This window comes from Myotis davidii, unplaced genomic scaffold (assembly GCF_000327345.1).
Source record: "Myotis davidii unplaced genomic scaffold, ASM32734v1 scaffold235, whole genome shotgun sequence".
NCBI lineage: Eukaryota > Metazoa > Chordata > Mammalia > Chiroptera > Vespertilionidae > Myotis > Myotis davidii.
In genome coordinates, this window is record NW_006287462.1 from 4,607,473 (window position 1) to 4,627,040 (window position 19,568).

Here is a 19,568-nt window from a genome sequence, read left to right on the forward strand (position 1 = left end):
CTACAAGGGAATACCCATACGACTGTCAGCTGATTTCTCAACAGAAACTTTGCAAGCCAGAAGGGAGTGGCAAGAAATATTCAAAGTGATGAATGCCAAGAACCTACAACCAAGATTACTTTATCGAGCAAAGCTATCATTCAGAATTGAAGGTCAGATAAAGAGCTTCACATATAAGGAAAATCTAAAGGAGTTCATCACCACCAAACCAGTATTATATGAAATGCTGAAAAGTATCCTTTAAGAAGAGGAAGAAGAAGAGGTAAAGATACAAATTATGAACAACAAACATGCATCTATCAACAAGTGAATCTAAGAATCAAGTGAATAAATAATCTGGTGATCATAACAGAATCAGGGACATAGAAAGGGAATGGACTGACTATTCTTGGAGGAGGAAGGGGTGTGGGAGAAGCGGGAAGAGACTGGACAAAAATCGTGCATCTATGGATGAGGACAGTGGGTGGGGAGGGAGGGCGGAGGGTGGGGCGGGAACTGGGAGGAGGGGAGTTATGAGGGGAAAAAAGAGGAACAAATGTAATAATCTGAACAATAAAGATTTAATTAAAAAAATACGTCATAGCCTATCAGATAAGTATTTATTGAATACCTGTTATATACCTGACACTCTTCTAGGTGCTAGGAATATATCAGTCAATTAAAACTGACAAAAATCCCAGCCTTCATATTTACACTATGGAGCTATGTTCCAAATTGGGAAGAAATTATTATTATCAGAGAGTATTTTTTAAGTGAAAACATTTCTTTTTATTATTTCTATGTATAGAGAACATATATGAATAGGCCATAGAAATTCAGTTTGTTGGTTACAAGGTTGGCAAGAGGAGCAACTAGTTTTCTTGCCTTTATCATATAGCTTTAACTACTATTATACTACTATTTTAACAGCTCAGTTCAGCATAAGCATTATTACAGCACCTCCATTTGCCAGATGCATTGGCATGTCATTTGAGTTCATGTGTGTTTGCCCACATTCTAAGTGACCTCTCCATCCCTTTACTCACTGTATCCCCAGACACATGGAAACACTTGCCATACCCCAAACAGACATTTTCATGTTCTCCTTTCTGTCTAGAATCACCTCCTTACCTTATTGGAAACCTAATATTCTTAAAGACATAGCACCGAGGCTACTATTTCTGTGAAATCTTCACATTTGATGTCTCCCATGGCCAGAGTTGATTGTGTTTTATTCTGTATTACCATGTAATTTTGTCTCTAGTTTGCTCAGCATTCTTATTTGTGGTTCTTTATATTGTGAACTGAGTAATGTCTACAATTAAATTGTTAACCATTTATGAGAATATTTTATTTATGTGCTTTGCACAGTAGGCAAATCATTAATACATATACATTTAAAATGGTTTTAAATTTCAGAATATAACAGAAAATTATTAAGAGTTTCTGATATTTTAATTTATATGAAAAGTTTTTATATAAATTTTGCCTTGGTTAAATAAATTTTAATTGTAAAAGTATGGAAATATAAGAATTATTTATTTATGAACGAACCACTTACTATTAAATAAGAAATTAAATATTAAGTACAAAAACCAAGAATTTTTTTTCAATATATTAGTGATTAGAATTTTTTATTTCTGATATGAAGTTTTTATTATGTACTTTCTTGAACACTACATAATTCATACATTAATACTAAAAATGTTATTGGGAAGAAAAATGTAGTTAAAATGCTAGACCAAATTTTTATGTTATAATTGTGCAAAAGGTGAAAGAAGGAAGTCATACCTGGTGTAGTTTGACAACATGTAGAAGTAAAGGATATTTTGGATTGTGCCTTTGTGATTACTATACATATTAACCTGTTTTCATTATGGGAGCCTTTTTTTGGTGTTAACATATTAATGATTTGGGGAAGTTTTTAACTTTTTAAAAGGTTGGTATTTTGGCATAGTTTTTTTTTAAAGGTGGAGAACTTGGGAAGTAGACTAAATTATGAATAAACGTGAAATATTAGAGTTTTAAAATTATAATAGTACTAGAGGCCCGGTGCACAAATTCATGCACTCGGCCTGGCCAGTGATTGGGGCTGATTTGGGCCATCTCGCCCAGTCCCAATTGGGGACAATGGGGGTTGGCTGGGGAGGGACTGTGGGAGGTTGGCTGGCCTGGGCTGATCTGGGCCGAGGGGGGCCAGCTGGCCAGGGAGGGACCATGGGAGGGCTCCAGGTGTGTTGGGCCCTCTCACCCAGTCCCAATTAGCTGGACCCCAGCAGCAAGCTAACCTATCGGTGGGAGCGTCTCTACCCCCTGGTGGTCAGTGGGCGTCATAGTGACTGGTTGAGACACTTAGCATATTATGCTTTTATTATATAGGATTGTACAGTTTCAGTATTTTATCCTAGCTTGGAATTTATGTTTAAATGACTGGTAAAACATAATAGAAGAAAACTTGTTGCAATTTACTCTCTCCCTCCATTGGCAAATTAGCCTTTCTAACTAGGACTGTTTGCTCCTATCTCCTGCAGGCTTAGTCCTCCTGTCCTTCCACTGTGTACCTTAAAGGAAGTACATTCATCCGCTGATAAATTCTTCAGAATGGAGCCATCTGAAATTACCAATGGTTGTTTTCTTTCTGTTCTAACAAGGGAGGTAAGGAAACAAGAAATCCTCAGGAAGTCTCTGAGCATTTTGTTAATAGTGTGCTTATTTTATACATAGTTAAAAGGCAGGAATAAGAATTATTAGTGTGGCCAAAAAAAAAAGCGCCTATTTTTATCTTTATATTTCTCCTGAGTATTCCTCTCTTGCCTGCTCTCCATCCCCACTTCTCCACACACTTTGTCAACACCTAGTTCATCTTATTTCACATTTAAGAAAAAAGCTCTGTCATTCTCCGCCCCCCCTCCCCCCCGGTCAGCTTCATAAATAAGGAAATTTAATTACAGAAGTCATTTGCTCAGGCTTATGGGATATATTAGAGACTAAGGCCTAAAAATTATTTCTTTTAGTATAATGTACTCTTTCACTTCTTCTGAAACATTGATAAATACTTGTAATATACACACTAAATCAACTCCCACATTTAGTACCTACTTCTTTATTGTAGCGGGACCCATCTGAGACAGTGTCTGTGAAAGATGTGTTGGCTCGCGCTGCAGCAAAGGGTCTACTGGAGGGAATTGAGTTGGGTAAATCTTCAAAACGGGAGAAGAAGAAAAAATCAAAAACAGCATTGCCAAAAGCTCCTTCTATTGACAGTAAAGGTGTTCAAGTGAAAATTGCTGAGTTCCTGAACCGAGAAACTAATGAAAATGCCAATCGGTCACAGACAGCAACGACAAAAATCTCTCTTCTACAGAAAGGTACAACTCAAGTGGGTACTTCCTCACAGGTCAGAAAACCCAGCAAGCCTGCCACCAATCCCCTGGTGCCTGCTTTTATGAAGAACACATCTCTCCCCAGACCATATGAACGTCCCACAAACTTCGTGAGACCTCGCCCTGAAGACAAGATGGTGGTACTGAAACCCGTAGAGATTGTTTTGCCTCCAGTAATGTTCCCATTATCACCACCCCCAGGAATCAGACCTCATTTACCAGCTCAACATTTTTACTATCGTTGGTTTGCACCCAAAACTGTTGTGCCCGGCTACCATTCCACACCACCAGTCGCCAGAAAAGGGGAAAAGCCTAAAGGAAACTTACCTTCTTCCTTCCTCAGACATCGGCGACCGTGGCTTTGATTGTCTGGTGTGTGTGTGGTGGTTTTTCTACAGGGTCAAGAGCAGGGATTTTTTCAGCGTGATATTTCTCTGAAGGCTAGACAGCCCTACACAAGATACCCACCCTTTCAGTCACTTAGTGTCTTCTACAGGTGAATTAGCTTCAAGAGAGTTAAGACAAGTGAGACAACACAATAATGTACGTGGTTAAGCAAAGCAAAACTCAGAGATTTCAACATCTCAGTGCTGATCTGTTCTAGAATGTCCACGTGTAGACTCAGCAGCTGTTAGAACTTGTCTCACTCTTGTTAACTTTCAGTGGGGCACCACCTTGAAAAGAAAGCTGCAACAGTTTTTCCTGAAGGGAAACACTGCCTTATTCACAGGCTTTTTTCCTAACTTAACTTTTGAGGCAATTTAGTAGAAAGCACAGATGTAGAAAAGACGCTGGCCCTCTAGCACCGACTTTAGATTGCTCTTCAGTGTCTAGTCAGTCACAGTTTAACATTTTCAGTCACTATCAAGGTTCACTTTTTCTTAAATATTAAAACATGCATGAAGCCAGGGATAATGTGAGTTTTCATGGAGGTTGAGTCTGAGTAGGAAGAACAGAAAGCTCCAAAGTTCTAGGTGTGGGTAGGTCAGATGTCCAGGTAGAGTGAACGCTATTTCTCATTGGAAGAGCTTCCAGAATCTTGCGCAGATTGGACATAATCAGCCCTCCCTTCTATTTATGCCAAATAAGATGGTAAAACAGTGACTATAAGCAAATTTCCACCTAAATAATAATTCTGAGGAAGAGGCAAACTGTTGAATACAAGTGACACTGAAATCTACAAGTCATGTCAAATGGCAAACAGTAATCAAAATTTGGTTGATCATTTCTGATGCACAATGAAAATATATTATAGCAGTATGTTAATTATATTAAAAATCAATTAATCTTGACTATATGATCAATTGTCTACCAAGAATTGGTATGATTATCATTTCTGGGCCTACTGATTTTTTTCCCCCATCATGGCAAAAGAAATTGCTTGACATTAAATGGAATAAATTACACCTACAAATCCTATTGTTCAAAAAATGTTCATAGACACATTCATAAAGTTTGAATTTAAAGTTCTATTTTCAGAATCGAGTTGTGTTGGACAGTGTTATGTAAATTTCTGAACGTTCAATTCAGGTGGCATTTTAGTAGAATATTATCTCTTCCAGATGAATGTTTAGATCTGTTTCAGTTGTAATGTTCTATTCTTTATTTTCTCACTTGAAGTGAGGATAAAAAATGGTGAATATCATTTTAGTAGTAATAAATTATTTTTATTTTAGCTGAAGGTTTACATTTATCAGTGAAATGTGCCAATGAAGAAAGGAAACAAAACTTTTTATATTTGAACCAGACTATATTTTCAATATCAAAAGGATTCCCATGTTAATTATGACTCTTACAATGTACAAATATTTTAAATGCTCAACTTATTTCACTAATTTCAGTAGTTAAAAACGATGTATTTCTTTGCTCTAAAAGTTATAGTGTTTCACGCTCTTATTCCATCTGGCTTAGAGTGTTCCATGCCTCTGGAAGGAACTGAGTGCAGCTGAATTGAACTTTGTTTGGTATTTTATCCCAGGAATCCTCTATCTCTTTCCTACCCTCTTCCCTCTGCCCCAGGCTGAAAAGTATTCCATTGTCCAAAAGTAGCAGGTCTGAGGTTTTTGTGATTATATAAAGAAAACTCCTATCGTTAGGAAATAGTTCAGGATATTTTTCTGATGTCTGTAGCAGCATGATTCATGTCATGTCACTTTAGCCGCTTACATTCAGAATCACATAACATGCACCTGCCTCTGAATCAGTCTTCTCTTAGAAGTATATGGAGATCCTGATTAAACCATTCACTAAGCCTGCAGGTTTCTTTGAGAATTTTCTAAGAAGGGCATGGTCAATTATTTAGATACTGTGGTAGAGTCAGAAAGGAAAAGTACTTGGGATAAAAACAATATTTGAGAATTCTAGTGAAGGAGACTTAAACATTGACATTTTTCTTTCGAAAAAGGTGTTGCAAAAATCTAAAATAATACTGTAGATATTCCAATAGCAAATTCAGATTTTTATCTAAATTTACCACTATATAATACCTGAAATCAAAATGAAATTTTGTTCCTTGAGAGTAACTGCCTTTGATAAAGTAAAAGAGATAAACTATCGGGGGGCGGGGGGGAAGTAAGATGAGCAAAGAATGGGAACATACTTTAAATTCTGTTTCCTTCTTCCATGTGTCTAACACTTCAACTAAGCCAGATGTAACGGATTTGTTTTTCTAGTTACCTGACTTGGGATTTAGTGCCCGTACAACTCTATTCTTCATTCTTTGATGTCAGGTTCTTTCTAGGTCTTACCAGATGGACATATGCAACAACTAATCAAAACTGAATCTTACATTGCTGAAATGATTTTTAAAATATGTATTCTTATTGATTTTATTGATTCCAAAAAGGAAGAGGGAGAGAGATAGAAACACCAATGATGAGAACCATTGATCGGCTGCCTCCTGCACGCCCCACTGGGGATCAAGCCCACAATCAGGGGCATATGCCTTGACCAGGAATTGAACCGTGACCTCCTGATTCATAGGTCAATGCTAACCTCTGAGCTACGCCGGCTGGCTGAAATAATTTTTAATTTGAGGTAAGAATAATCTGAAAATAAAGTGACTATCGTGGAGAACTTACATTTCTCTTTCTGCATGTATGTGACTGACATGCCAGATAAATGAGCCAAAAACTTTGTGCAGCTAAGTTTATTCTCACAACATATTACATTTAAATGTGTAAAAGTGGTCAACAGTAAATGGGCAAGAAAGCAAAACCAAATGTTCTTTCAGGATAAACAAGCTGCTTTGGGTCGCAAGGAGAGCTCTCGATAAAGTGTGAGCAGTGCGTTCCCCTGAAGCTGAAATACACTTCATGTTGCTGGCTATGTAACAACCTGTTAGCTGTGGAGTAGGGAAGTCAGTCTGGCAAGCCAGAGAGCGAGTGGTTTCACTAGTTAAATTGTGCTAATACCAGGGAAACGTTTTCCGAGTTGTTTGTGAAATTTTGAATGTGTTGCAATGCTTACAAAAACGAGTGTGCCAAATGAGAAAAGGAGGAAAGGTTTAGGGCACCTAGTAAATGACCTTCCATAGAATCATTTACCAATGTCGATCATAAAGTCATAAAGTGAATTTTTTTAAAAAAAGTAGCAGTGCCAACAGGTTATCACCAGGAACTTATTTTAATGGAAATGAGAAGAATGTCCCTTCATGCAATAAGACACAAACAAAAAACTATGGTTCTAATGAGCTCTGGGTGGAAACAAAGGCGTGTAGACATGTGTCTCTTTCGGAGGAGATCACACACGTTGTGATATAAAAATGCAGCACCGAGCAGTGCTTTAGTTTGCAAAGTAAAAACTTGAACCCTAGGCATGTTGGCCATTCCCCTTGATGCCGCCCACGAGCACATATATGAGGTGGCAAGTCTGTGTCTGTCTAGCTGCTTGTAAAAAATAAAATGAACTTTAAGCATTTTCATCTACATAGTCCAATAAAAATGTGACTACAAATCATTACAAAACCACCTTTTAGGCAACGAATAGTTCACTGAGATTACGTAGACCTGGATACACTGTGAGATAATATCCAGTAAAGATAATACATTAACACAATAATGCAGTATATTTCAGTAAAAATAGAATAAATAAAAATATTTTAAGCTGTATTTAACAGGTTAATTAAAAAAATGAGAAGACATACAAGGCATAGTGAACGTGGCTGCCTGTTTACCGAAGGACAGACATAAAGAATGCATAGATAACAGAGTGTCGCTACAACATCATGTCAAACACTGGTGTCCCTGCACAGAAACACACACACTTTCATATGTACTTTTTGGCCATGGCAGAAAGTGTCTGAACATACTGTTTAACATAAGTGACTTTACAAAATTAACCACATTTCGTTTGCAAAGCTACCTTCAAAACAAAGCATCTGCAGTAAAGTTTTCAATATGTAAAGGCTATCATTCATTTTAATGTATCCTATAATTGCATATATAAATCAGTTTGCTACTTAAAGCTAGCTCAGTATGCCTGGTCCTGTAAATAAACAAACATATGCCTTAAAAAATGAACACAGGGTTCTGGTAGAGATTTCCAATATAAAAGTGGATTTGTTGTTCAGAAGTTTGAAGTTTATCTTACTAAAACATTTCCTTGTGGAGATCAAGATGAAAGAGGAACATGATTGAATTTGAAAAGCTTTCAAAGGGCACAGTATGGATTTTCTTAATGCAATAATTTCTGAAAGTGGTATTGGTTACTTCAGATAGAAGCATATAGGCTGGTGAGAAGTATAATTCATTTCTAGAGGGGCATCTTTTTTGTCATAAGATGAAGGTGCCAGCCACAATTCCAGAATTCTGAGAGGGAACAGAGGCAGGAGGCCACTCCTCATTCCATGTTCTCTGGTGGCTACGCTGCGTGGATTAGAACTATCTCCACCACCCCTAACATCATCTCTGGAAAATGGCCTGGGATTCTGTCTTCTCCCACACACCAGAGGCACCCTGCAGGACAGCCCTGGGCCGAGAAGGCAAGGGTTTTATAATTCATACCAGTGAGAGGAATTCTGCCACATTTCCTACTTCTACAGGGAATGCTACGATTTCCTGACCATAATTGGGTTTGCCCAGAGTCAGCGTGTGAGGATGCCCTGGCTGGTGAGGAAGCAGCATAGCCTACAAAGGGGAGGGGAAGCCTGGGTCCTAGTCCTGGTTTTCTCACCAGCTTTGGTCAGACCTCAGGCTTGGAGACTGAGCGTCTCGGTACTTCATATTTCTATTTCTCAAATGTGTTTAGTACCTTCTCTACCTTATAAGGCTCAAGTGTGATAAGACTGTGGAAACCATATGACAATACATAGCAGGGGATATACAGAAAGCAGTTACTTTTATCACTGGATGTTGTAAAATGTTAACGTTGACATTAAAAAGTAAGATGAATGTTTGGATTGATCTCCTTAGCAAATTCCTTTTAAAACAATGTTAACAAGGGTCTAAGTCTGTGACTTACAGCTAAGTTTCATACCTATAGAGAGAGGAGGAGGAAAGCGTTAGTTTTGGGAAACTTATTAAATAGTACATTGTCCTTATGCAGATTTTGCTCTGATATGAAATTTTTAAATCTTGAAAATATAATGAAAAAAAGATAAAAAAATATAGCTAGTGGAGTCTAACAAATTCTGATAGTAAAGACATAAATCCAAGAAAGGTTCAACCTAATGTAATTTGTTGCCATGGGAAATACATGATGGACAGACAGCTTTCTGGGCAAAAAGCATTAGGGTAAGACTGAGCCTGATGCGGAATCCTAGCAGACGTTTATTTAGGAGGTGGACTAACAAAATAACGTGTGGTAACAATATAAAATATAAATGGCATTTCCTCAATTCCAAATTGCATATTGGCTAATTAGCAAACTAAGGACAAAAGGCTTACGAGGAATACTTCATTTTAATGTTGTTTATGCAGAGAATGGCCATAGTGAACTATAATTCTCTAGCTGCATTGTACAATATAAGGCAGAAGTTTGAATATGTCCCACCCAAAATGCATTATGATTTTGTTAACCTCTTCCTTTTTCTTAATCGGTTTGAAAACCATCTGAAAAGAAAGGCTATTTTTGTTCGATTTTAATTTCTGACATTTGGTTTGTTTTCAATTGTGAAGTTTCATTTTTTCCCCCAATACCCCACAATCAGCTGCAGACATGAAATGGTGTCCACGTGTTGAGCTCGTCAAGGAAAGCGGCCAGTCGGTTTCCATTCTGATGCCAATAGCCAATTTTGACAACGAAAAGGTCCAATTTTATGAATTTAACTAAAAACCATCCTATTTTTACAGCATCTCAGTGGTGTCTGGGATGCAGTGTCTTCTCCAACGTTGAACACAGGACAAAGTGCTGTAGGACTGCAACACTGCTCAGGGCAGATCCTGTCACGAAGACCGTAACCCGGCGCCATTCACTCCCAGGACTCGGCATCGGTTCTCGAGGAGGGAGGGGTGTGGCCACATTCTTCCCTGTGTGACGTTAATCATGTTCACGATATTTACAATAAGAAAAAGACCTTCCACGGCTCATGATGTAACTTACAGCAAAAAAAGTAGTCATGCTTCTTTTCATATCACATGATGGTGGCAAGAGAGAGAACATGCTTGTCTAACACTGTTCGGTGAAGGATACATTTTCTGAAGACAAAGCATCAGCAACTGAATGGAAGGCCGGATACGGTCCGTGTTCTTTAGTGTAGCTATTCGATCTCCAGGGAAAGGTGACGGGACCCTTTAGCATCCACAGCTACGGCGTTTCCGTGACAGGGCGTTTCTGTTTCAAAGTGTCAATGAGGGACAAGACCCCGCGTTTCACATTGGTTGTGACCCGTCTGGTCACGGAGTCTGCTGGCGGAGGAGGTGGCCGGACTTTCTGTGAGGGCGGCCTGGCTACCAAGCACTTCTGGTATCGCAACTGAAACAAAACATGGTTGATGGTCGTTAATAACGTATCATCCCTTCTTGTTGAATGTGATTTTAATTAATCACCAATACATTTACTCCCCAAAGTTAACGACCTAGCTCCTAAACATGAATCCAAGAAGGTAATGATTTTTTTCTTTAAGTGGAGTGTTTTAAATTTTCTTAAAAGATCCTGAGGCTTGACAAAGATGCTTTGGCTTTTGCCATCTTTTTCTTCCATCCAACTCCTCCCTCTACTTGTCCTCTATATTGATAGGCTGCAATTCACACTCCTGACAGTCGAAGAGCAAGTCTAAGTTTTATAAGTCTAATACAAGTCTAAACCTTAATGAATTAATTAAAAGAATCCATTATCCTGGCACCACGGACAGTTTCTTATCCTTCAGGAAGAAATAGAATAACACAATCCATCTGCTTTTGTATTAGAAGTAATTCTTAAAAATTAGATTAAAAAGGTTAAGATTTATCCATTTTTTCCCTAATCCAGGCACCTGAAAATAAATCCATGACTGTTTTTTTAAAAATCTACTTAAATATTAATAATTCCCCCAGTACAGAATGAAACAGGCTGATGCTCCCCACCCCCGCTCCAAGAAGCATAAATTATTTGTAGCAAGACTCTGGGTCAGTGTCTGTCACAGCCCCCAGGCCTCAACACTAGCCCCTTCCAACCCAAACGCACGACAAATGAGTCACTGTGTGTCTCTCTGTGTAAGGTACCTGCCAGGTCCACACCACGACCCAGGCTCCATGCTCTCAGAAGTTGGGGTTGTTAACGGGCAGCTGTGGCACATGGCACACTGGACTGGGAGTTCCTAATGCGAATAAGGCAGTTCCAGCGTGAGTCAAAACTGCCCCATCCCTCTCCACCTTTTCCTAAATTTCACCAAAATATTTTCAGCTGGGCTCTACCACACAGCTGCAAAATCTGCCTAACAATTAAGTAGATTCAAGAGAATGTGTTCACGCCACAGACATCTCAGATGGTACAGATTCATGCCTAGATATTTCACACGGAGAAGCATACAGATGTGACTCAGGACGCTGGCTTCGACGTATAAGGAAAGGTTTCCTTTTATCAACGGGCCTTATACGGGACTGGCTGAGCCTCTTCGGCGGGCTGCCCCAATGCCATTAAAGTAGCAAACAAATGAGTAAAAAACTGCTTCTAAGACATAAAATGGGCCTGGGAATCAGAAAACAAACTGTAACCAGTGATAAAGCTAATTATTTAATTGCCATTGGCATTTGAAATGTATAATTAAGGCTGAAAGCTATTCATTTTGTGACTAAAACCATCTGTTACGATCATTTTCAATTTCATGACATACCTAAACAGTCACCCTCCACTTTTGCTTGGCTGAACTCTCCCATCTTCTCTCTTCTTCACATAGTCCCTGCATCCCCTCTCAGTCTCCCACGCCCCGTCAGGAGGTTCATCTCGACTCTTCTGCACCCGTTTCCTCCACCTGGCCCTGCTCCTTTATATGCATAATCCTGGCTCCACAGAATGAGGGGGACTTGTACCCCTCATCAAGGACTGTGGTGAGGAAGCCAGCTAATGAGTGCACTAGGTCTTCCCTTCCTTTCCCCCTCCGCCCCTCCCCATTTCAAAGGGGTCTTTTATGATAAAAGTCAATCAGCTCTTTTCTTGTTCCCCACCTCCGTTATCTGCCATCCACCTCATTTCTTCCCCCTCACGCTTAACCTAGCAACATGCTGTATGGGAAACCACAGAACTCCCTCACCTTCTCTAAACCCACGTACTCCTGGATTCTTGGCATCTTCTGGCCAGTCTCAAAGTCACTCTAACCCAGCAATTTTCACCCAGTGTCCCAAAAGGATTTAAAAACATGCAATACCTGACTATTTAGTCAGGGGCACTGACCTCTTTTCCCTCAGACTGTCAAATAAAAAAATGACAACAGCCAACACAACAATAGCCATCCAGTGTGAATGAATCAAAATTATACCTTTTTTTTTTGTCAGATGGCCAAAAAATATATTTTTGGTGTGCCAGAGAATTTTAGTTATTGGCTTGTGTGCCATGAGATGAAAAAGGTTGAAAATCACTGCTCCAACCCAATTAGCAGGCTAAGCCCCTCCCCAGGCTCTTAATCTACCACCATGACCTTGCCCCAACCACATATCTATGACTCCATTCCAGTCGGCTTTACTGGTTCATTTCCCTCAACTCCATCATGCAAGGATGCTTTCTTAGTTCTACTTGAATTGCCCAGAGTCCAGCCCATAAGTGGATTGAACTAGATGAAGCCCAGGTACTTCAAATTCAGAATCTCCTCTGCGCCCCCTTCCCCCCCACAACCCTCCCGCCATGAGACTCTCCACAACATCTGCCAGGTCCCCTGCTCCTGGTTTCCATGCTGTGCAACCCACATCTGGACCAATAACCGGGCTTCCTGGTTGACGTCTCCACCCCAGACACCTCCTCCCAACCCGTCTTCCACTTCGTTTTCTTTTTTTGTGCTCTTGAGTATACTTTTAAGACCTACTATGGTCAATCCACTTTCCTGCTTAACAATCTTTGCTGAAGATAAACACTTTGGCACAGCATTATGGGCACTTCACGATATGGACGCTGCGTCCTTCCACTTGGCTCCACCGCCCCCACCTGTGTTGCTAGGATACACCACGCTTCAGGTTGATGCCCACATTCACACAATCCCTCATTTTTACTAGGACTTTCTCAGTGCCAGCATCACTGGTGCTCAAAGTATTTTGAATGACAAAGTGTTACTGAAATCATACAAGACGCGAAGAGCATTGGGCTTTGGTACCCAGAGCAGGTGGGACTGAACGTAGACTCGCCAGCTCTGAGCCCAGGGCCCCCCTCTTTCCTCCGAGCCTCTGTCATCTCATAAATAAAACAACTAACAACTGCCTAACAGGGTGGTTGTAAGGACAGGAAGTAAATAAAATATGTAAGAACAGTGCACAGAAACCAACTCTTTGAAATAAAAACCAATCTAAATTTTTTTAAAGTACTGAGTTGGTTCAAAACAGTACCAACTCATACAACCAACATTTCTGGATCACATCCTGAAGTTAATAAGGACTAAGAACTAAGAATCCTTAGACTCGTGGTTTCAAAGATCGTCCTTTCCAATGTTCCTGGAGTCTCATCGGAATGTGGCTCCATCCGGCCCTGCTTCTTGCAGGTGCCCTCGCCCCTTGACATGGCAAACTGTTTATCACAATTGAGTCTGTCCCAGGAGTGAGAGTGTTACACGGCAAAGCATTTCTTTTAGGATCAGACTCTTCTCCTTTGAAGTTAGTGACTGCTCCAATTTACAGCACAGAAAACATAACCAGGGGCGTGCAGTCGAACCAGTCCCCGCAGCGGGTACTCACCATGCAGGCGGCCTGCACCGCCTCGGACACGTTAGCGGCGTTAGGCTCGCACCAGAACACGTGGCACTCGAAGCGCTGGTTCCCGGTGTCCATGATGAAGGCAAATGTATGGATATCCTTCCCGACGCCCATGAAGGACAGAAACCGCACGCGACACTCCACTAAGATTTCCTCTTCGTTCTGCAAGACACACGGCTCAGCAACCCACTCTCGGGGAGCCAGGCAACAGTTACAAACACGTTCAGACCCTAAGTCAGAGATTCAAGCGTGGAGTGGCCACCTCTAGGATTGAAAAGACACAGCCAGACCGAGTCTAGGAAGCAAGTGTCCCCAGGGACCGGAAAGGCCATAGCTGCTGAGGGTGTCACATCCTGGCATTTAATCCCGCTCTGAACTACACACAACCGAGGTGTGTGTTCCACTCCCTGTACACCTGCTCCAAGCCCGGGGGCTCACTGAGGATGGGGCGATGTCATGCATACTTCTTACATGTTCCCCACATAGGCCACCCATCTGCTCAAGTGAACCCACTGGAAACCCCACGGCCCCCAGAGAGAAGGAACCACGGGATCTGTCTCCATCCAGGTCTTCTTCCCAAGCTAACCGGCACGCTGAGTCATATTCTACCTAAAACCATGTAAAACACTAAGTCTCCAAATCATATTTTCTCTTTCACAAACTGGCACCCATATGATGCAGTGTGAGGGACTGTTCGGGATGCATCCTTACGAATACCACGTCCTTTGCAGCAGCAACCATATGCAAGTTTAAATCAGTAAACACAACCAGCACGGTGACTTGTGGGCCACTAGCACCTTGACTTATTAAACATTCACGCGGGTGCTGTGGGATTAACAGGCCAACTGCACTGGTCTGGGAGGCCTGGGAGTCTTCTTGGGAGAAATTAGGTTCAAGTGGAAATCTGGGTGAGGCAAAGGCGTGGAGCACAGGAGCAGGAAAGGGCGCGACACGTTTGGAGACGGAGGAAAACCCAGCGCCGCACGCTGGAGAGGCAGGCAGGGTCAGTGAGCGTCTCACTCTTCCTTAGAAGGGCAAGGGGGCCTGAAGGTGACCTGCTGGAGGACAGAGCCACCGCCAAGGATGCGCGGTCTTCCCATGACGGTGTTTCATGGAGGCACAGAGTGTGAGAGTCTGCAGCCAGCCTGTGTTCCGTCCTGACCCTGCTGCTTCCAGCTCGGCGACGTTGGGTAGTTACCTAACCTCTCTGTGCTTCAGTTTCTTCAGCCACAAAGTTGGGATAATGTGAGTGGAGGCGAATGCTGGCCTCACTCAAGATGACCAGTGGCCCCTGCTACTACCAAACCGTAGGCTCTCCGATAATGGAAGCCTCTCCTGCCCCCCAACCCCAGAAAACACAGCCCACTTGCCTCTGGAGCCCGAGAGGGACCAGCCAGAAAAACAAACCACCCGTGCGATACTGCTAGTGCCTTCCAGTCACCACCAGCCAATGTGTGCAGACACCCAGACACAAAGGGCACATCTTTTTTTTTTTTTTAACGGAGGCTATTTTAGTCATAAGCAAGCACAGCTCCCCAGAGCTCCAGCCCTGGCTAGGTACCTAAGTTTCACAGAAGACTCTTGTGTCCAAAACCCCAGTGTAACCCAGACAGGCCAAGGGCATGCACGACCCTTCTTACCTTCTCACTGATGACAGTCACGGTGGCATCGGCCACGCTCATGTTCACGGACGGCCAATCCTCCTGGCTGGACGAGGTCATTAGACTCTCTATGGCATTGTTCAGGGTATCCATTCCTGAACGGATTGAAGGAATCATTGAAAAAGGCCCTACAGCTATTTATCACTCACAAACGGGGGCCCAAATCACTCAGGCAGATCTTTTCTTATAGCCCCAGGAGACATTTCATTTCTCATGTTTGTTTAAAAAAATAAAATGCCAGCTTTTTGAACAAGAAGGGTCATGAGAAATCTGAGATGTAGTGTGTGATGTCCTGTCTGATCACCACATGCTCCTTCCTCTTTCTCCCTCAGGGTTCCCCAGCCCTGACTGTATAAACCAGGGGTGGGCAAACTTTTTGACTCGAGGGCCACAATGGGTTCTTAAACTGGACCGGGAGGCCGGAACAAAAGCATGGATGGAGTGTTTGTATGCACTAATATAAATTCAAAGTAAACATCATTACATAAAAGGGTATGGTCTTTTTTTTCAATAGTTTTATTCATTTCGGACGGGCAGGATCTGGCCCGTGGGCCGTAGTTTGCCCACAGCTGGAAAAAGTACTCGAGCAAATGCTACGTTTTTCTAAGCACAGAGCTTTGGAAAGGGGATCCAACAGAAGCCAGCATTTATGTTGTTGCTTCAACAAGGCCAAGCATGGGTGGCAATCTTTACAAACGTTGTAGGAGCTATTCAATGGGGCACTTTTACTGGGTGTTCCCACAGCTGTTTTTTTGGGGGGGAGGGGAGGAATGGAATAACAACTTTATTGAGATATAATTCACATAACATACAAGTTGCTCACTCAAAGTGCCTAATTCAGCCCAGGCCGTGTGGTTCAATTGGTTGGAGTGTTGTCCCAGACACTGAAGGACTCTGGGTTCAATTCCTGGTCAGTGCACACATACCTAGGTTGTGGGTTCGATCCCCAGTGGAGGCACGTACAGGAGGCAACCAATTGATGTTACTCTCAAACATCGATGTTTCTCTCCCTTCTTTCCCCTCCCTCTAAAATCAGTAAAACAGCCCTGGCCTGTGTGGCCCAGTAGTGAGAGCATTGGCCTGTGCATCAAAGGGTTGCAGGTTCAACCCCCTGCCCTGGGCCCAGTCGGGGTGCATGCAGGAGGCAGTCAATGTGTCTCTCTCACATAGAAGTTTCTCTCTCTCCTCTCTCTCCCCTCTCTAAAAATCAATGGAAAAAATATCCTCGATTGAAGAGTTTTAAAAAAATAAAATCAATAAAACATCCGCAGGTGAGGACTAAAAAAAATTTTTTTAATGTATAACTCAATTTTTTGTTGTTGCTATATTCAGAGTTGTGCAACCATCAACACAGTCCATTTTAGAAAATTTTTGTCAGCCCACAAAGAAACCCTGTACCTTTTAGGAGTCACCCTCCATGGCCTCCCAGCCCCCTAGCCCTAGGCAATCAATTTCTATGCAGAGATTTGCCTGTTCCGGACATTTCCCACATGGAACCAGAGCGTGTGGGCCTTTGTGACTGGCTTCTCCCACTTCACACACGTGGTCAAGGCTCATCACGTGGCGGCGTGTGCCAGTGCCCTCCCTTTTCCTTGCCAAGTAAGACCCCTCTGTCTGCACCATCACACCGCATCTGTCCACATGTCCAGTGAGGGCATCTGGCTTGTCCCTACTTTTTGATTGTTACAATAAAGCTGCTGTGAACATTCACACACACATTTCTGGGAGGACGGATGGATGTTTTCATCTCACTGGGGTAAGTGCCTAGGAATCCCTGGGTCAAACGGTCTGACGTTTTGAGGCTCTGCCAGACCATCTCCCCAAGCAGCGGCATCATTTTACACCCCCAGCAGGACGAGGGTCCATCCAGGCCCAGGCAGCTCCTCCCGCCACCTCTCAGCTTCCTAGGGCCAAGCAGCCAGGCCCTGCCCCTGGATGTGAGTGCTGCTTCCCAGTCACACCTTGAAGGGAAAGCATGAGGACTCCCCCAGCCCGCCCTCCTGGCAACCAGGCGACAAGGACTGAAGCAGGCGCTCCGGCCCCGGAGACAGAAGCCCCACTGGAGGGCAGCAAGCCCTGGTCATGCTTCTCAGGAATGCTGGGTAAACGAGAAACAGAACGAGAAATAGGTGTCGCTCTATCTACATCCCTGCGTTCTGGGGACCGAGGGGCTCAACCTGTCCTCCTCGCTCTCTTGATCAGGACTGTCTGTGTGCTCTGGCTGTGACAGTGCAGGGGCCGGTTCAAGACAAGAAAAGGGGCCGAAACAGCAGACCCACCCTTATGGGAGGGTGGACACACCCCCCCCTGCTCCCCCCCCCGCCCCGAGCTCCCAAACACCTGCAGGAGGAAAGACAACCACACTTCACGTACCGACTGGCTTGTCCACAGGCAACATGCCCAAGTACTGCACGTGGAACTTCTGCACCAGCTCAGTCTTTGGTGTTGGAAAATCTACTGCAGGGAACAAAAGCAACACATCTTTCTCTGTGGTTCTAACACACAGACACAGGAACAGCCATCACTGTGTCATCTGGAACGCACACCCTGTGCCACACTGTTCTGTTTCTGGAGGTAAATGAGGCCCTTGTTCTACAAGAACAGAGACTCTGGGGCTCCGTCAATCAAAATCCCATTCAACATTCATTTCCCAGGCAGAGACACATGTGAAAGCAAGACCTAGCCCGGCTGGCGTGGCTCTGTGGTTGAGCATCGATCAACCTATGAACCAGGAAGGAGGTCACTGTTTGATTCCCGGTCAGGGCACATGCCCAGGTTATGGGCTCGATCCCCAATGTGGGGTGTGCAGGAGGCAGCCGATCAATGGTTCTCTCTCATCATTGATAGTTCTCTCTCTACCTCTCCCTTCCTCTCTGAAATTAAAAAAAAAAAAGCAGGACCTGGAATCTATGTGTTAAAGCTGTCACTGTCTCTTTGATGAGTGCTCAAGAATAGCTTCTGATGTCCTCTATGTTGGGTGTGGTTCACGCCCAGGGAAAGTTTAATCACAAAGGGGGCAATCTGGGAAAATAACTAAACAGAACCCCCAAAATATCACCCACATATTTTTTAGCTAGCTAGTCCTTACCCAGGCTGTAGATGGGTTAGAAAACCACTAAGGATAATATTTGTTAATCTTGTTCAACAACAAAACTCATCTTGGCCCTTTATGCCTAATCCCATTGACACAAATCAACTCTCAGCCGTTGGAGGGGGGCGGGGGGGGGGGCGTTGGGCCCGCTCAGCATGTGCTGGTGGACGTGAGCATGTTTTAAGGAGACGAGAAGCACCAGGGGACTATCAAAGACCCTTCGGTTCCTGAGTAGGATGGAGGGCGCCACCGTGAAGAGAGCAGGTAGCGCCGACCTACCTTGCAAGGGAACGTCGAGATTCACATTGGTTCTTTCCTGTAAGGAACTGCAGGCCAGGGCTTTGGCATTCTTCCGCTCGGCCATAATCTGAAGAAGAGAAATCACAGCGTGCGCTTGTGGTTACCGAGCCCGCCTTCAGCAACTGGAGCCAGTCAGGTGCCTGAGCAGATTGTACTTCTGAGTTAAAGCAGCTGCCTATTCTGAGAACTGTGCCGTTTTCCTAGGGATACGAGGTGAGTAACTATCCCTCACAGTAACAGTCTCCTAATCAGTTGAAATTTGTTCTTCCATTCACCCCATCATTACTAACACAACCCACACAAACATCCCTGGCCTGTGGGGACCTGCTGGCCCACTGTGGTCAGGGACAGCGCAGTGGGTGTCCCCCATTGCTTCTGGGTGATGACTCTCAGGTACCGTTTTCAGGGCTCTGGGGACAAAGCCATAGTGCCCCCTTACCCACGGGGATCCATGCCAAGCCCCAGTGCCTGACTGAAACCGTGGATAGTACTGAGCCCTGTAAATGCTTTGTTTTCCCCCTTCTACATACATATCCATGATAAAGTAGGCACGGTAAGAGGTCAACAACAACAACAATAATAAAACAGAACAACTATAACAATATACATTGGTTCTTATACATTGATAAAAGTTATGTGAATGGCTTTGGGGTCATTAGTAAATAAAATAAGGGTTACTAGAACACTAGCGCTGTGATATCGAGAGAGCTGGCCCGATAATAGGACTGAGTGACGAATGGGCGGGCGGGATACACAGCGTGGATATGCTGGACAAGGGCTGATTCATGTCGTGGGTGGGATGGAGCGGATGGCACGAGATTTCATTACGCTACTCAGAACGATG

The 19,568-nt window shown here is 43.2% G+C and overlaps 2 protein-coding genes across 14 annotated transcripts in view; one reads left to right on the forward strand and one right to left on the reverse strand.

Moving 5' to 3' along the window:
* The window catches only part of NSUN7 (NOP2/Sun RNA methyltransferase family member 7), a 43,241-nt gene extending 38,463 nt beyond the window's left edge, over positions 1-4,778 (forward strand). Inside the window, exons 10-11 of the mRNA XM_006759318.2 lie at positions 2,511-2,634; positions 3,092-4,778. Of these exons, the coding sequence (XP_006759381.1) occupies positions 2,511-2,634; positions 3,092-3,727 (760 nt within the window). The 3' untranslated portion in view covers positions 3,728-4,778. The remainder of the gene's footprint in view (positions 1-2,510; positions 2,635-3,091) is intronic.
* A 1,649-nt stretch (positions 4,779-6,427) lies between these two features.
* Positions 6,428-19,568, reverse strand: part of APBB2 (amyloid beta precursor protein binding family B member 2) — a 263,046-nt gene continuing 249,905 nt past the window's right edge. For 10 of the 13 annotated variants that reach the window (XM_006759326.2, XM_006759320.2, XM_006759325.2 and 7 more), the window contains 5 exons: positions 18,704-18,791; positions 17,707-17,790; positions 15,313-15,428; positions 13,655-13,834; positions 6,428-10,274 (listed from right to left, as the gene is read on the reverse strand). In XM_006759326.2, coding sequence (XP_006759389.1) covers positions 10,107-10,274; positions 13,655-13,834; positions 15,313-15,428; positions 17,707-17,790; positions 18,704-18,791 — 636 coding nt within the window. In that variant the 3' untranslated portion in view covers positions 6,428-10,106. The remainder of the gene's footprint in view (positions 10,275-13,654; positions 13,835-15,312; positions 15,429-17,706; positions 17,791-18,703; positions 18,792-19,568) is intronic. The other 3 variants (XM_015561042.1, XM_015561040.1, XM_015561038.1) reach the window with 1 other exon arrangement.